Source organism: Dromiciops gliroides, chromosome 5 (assembly GCF_019393635.1).
Source record: "Dromiciops gliroides isolate mDroGli1 chromosome 5, mDroGli1.pri, whole genome shotgun sequence".
In the NCBI taxonomy this organism is placed as follows: domain Eukaryota; kingdom Metazoa; phylum Chordata; class Mammalia; order Microbiotheria; family Microbiotheriidae; genus Dromiciops; species Dromiciops gliroides.
In genome coordinates, this window is record NC_057865.1 from 224,930,804 (window position 1) to 224,932,492 (window position 1,689).

The window sequence follows — 1,689 nt, forward strand, 5'->3', positions numbered from 1 at the left end:
AGAGAGAAAGGGGGACCGAGAGAGAAAAGAAGGGATCAGAAGCCTCATTGGTAAGTTCAGGTGCAATGTGGACTCCAGGGTGGGGAGACCATGCTGGGTTCTGGGACGAGTTTAGTGGGAAGAAGAACTCACAGAATGGAGTGCCAGTTGTCCAAGTCCCTAGCTAAGGAAATCTTATTCTCCTCCAGCTGAAAGGGACCAGAGCTCCATGACTGTTTGGGACAACCACAGGCCATAAGCAGGTAGGCTGTGGTGGGGATAAAAGTTTTATTTCCCCAAGTCTCTTCTTAGTGCCTGCCATCACATACCTTCATTTATACCCTGACCCCAATTTTCTTTTGAAGACTGAAACTCTTTATCTTTTTTTCTCCTTTCTAGCTTTCTCTTGACTCCTTTTCTTTGTTAAATTTCTACTCGTCTTTCATCTTTTCATCAGCAATGCTTGAAAGTTCTCTTTTATCAAAGGTCTATTATTTCCTGGTAGAATTATATTCAGTCTTGAAGGGTAGATTATTTTTTTCATTTCAAGCCTTTATCTTTTGCCTCTTTCCATAATGTATTCCTAGATTTCCCCTCCCTTACAGTAATAAGTGCCAGATCTTGTGTGGTTCCTTGACATTTGAACTCTAATTTTGTGTCTCTTTGTATCATTTTTTCCTTTGACCTGGAAGTTTTCGATTTTGCCTATACTTCTGGAAGTTTTGATTTTAAGATTTCTTTCTGCAGGTATACAGTGTAGATTCTTCCTATTTTTACTTTGCTATCTGGTTCTAATAAATTTGGTTAATTTTCATTTATAATTTCTTGAAATATGGTTTTTTTTTTCTGAGTTCATGTTTTATTTCAAGAACTATAGATCACATGCTAAGTTGACAGCAGGTCCTCCAGCCAGGGAACTTAACGATGGACAAAGTATACACATACATACACACACACATACTGGACTCCATTTATGTTGCTTTCACAGCTGGAGTTTTTTTAGACCTTGTCTTGAGGTTAAGTATAAGCAATGTGATTCCTCCATAAGTGGCCAGCACATAATTCTTTCTGCCATTAAGGGTGTATGAATTGAAGTATTTCTTAAAACCAGTGAATTGATACTGACTGTCAGATTCTGGACCTGCCATAATTGAAACCCGACTGTAGAATCCACCGCAGCCGCTGTCCTTCACTGCCCGCTGCCACCGCCCCCAACCCTGACCCGTGAAATATGTTATTCAGGGGGCATTTGGGGTTACATTTTTAGTGAGTCCATTCAGCATTATTAAACTGTTTCTCTTCAAAATGTTTGCCAGGTCAATTGTTTTTGATGGTCTATATCTTACATTTTCTAATGTTCAAGCTTTTGTTTAAATATTCTTGTGAGAACTGCTAGGCTCCATGTTTGACCACTAACTGATCCAACTTTAAACCAGAAAACTCCTATATATTTGTCTAAATCAGTTTCACTGAGGCTAGGATTGACCTCCCCCAAAATCCCTTTCTCACCTAGTCTCTGTGAATCTATCCAGAAACTATTGTTTTCTGATGATGATGATTTATATTATTATTGTTTCTGATTATTCTCAGTTATAAGGAGCGAGACCCAGAGATCTGGACTCTCAACTAGGGCACACATTGTACCACATGCCCATGCTACCACTTCATGCTTACCCATGGGACTGAAGGGAGAAGTCACTACACACTTGA

At 39.4% G+C, this 1,689-nt stretch overlaps 1 protein-coding gene across 1 annotated transcript; it reads right to left on the bottom strand.

Annotated features, from left to right (window-relative positions):
* Nucleotides 1-862: 862 nt before the first annotated feature.
* LOC122729780 (ATP synthase membrane subunit K, mitochondrial-like) lies at nucleotides 863-1,185 on the bottom strand. Its single transcript, XM_043968839.1, has one exon. It carries the CDS (start codon nucleotides 1,125-1,127, stop codon nucleotides 951-953), a length of 177 nt encoding a protein of 58 aa, XP_043824774.1. The 5' UTR covers nucleotides 1,128-1,185; the 3' UTR covers nucleotides 863-950.
* Between the last annotated feature and the right edge of the window lie 504 nt (nucleotides 1,186-1,689).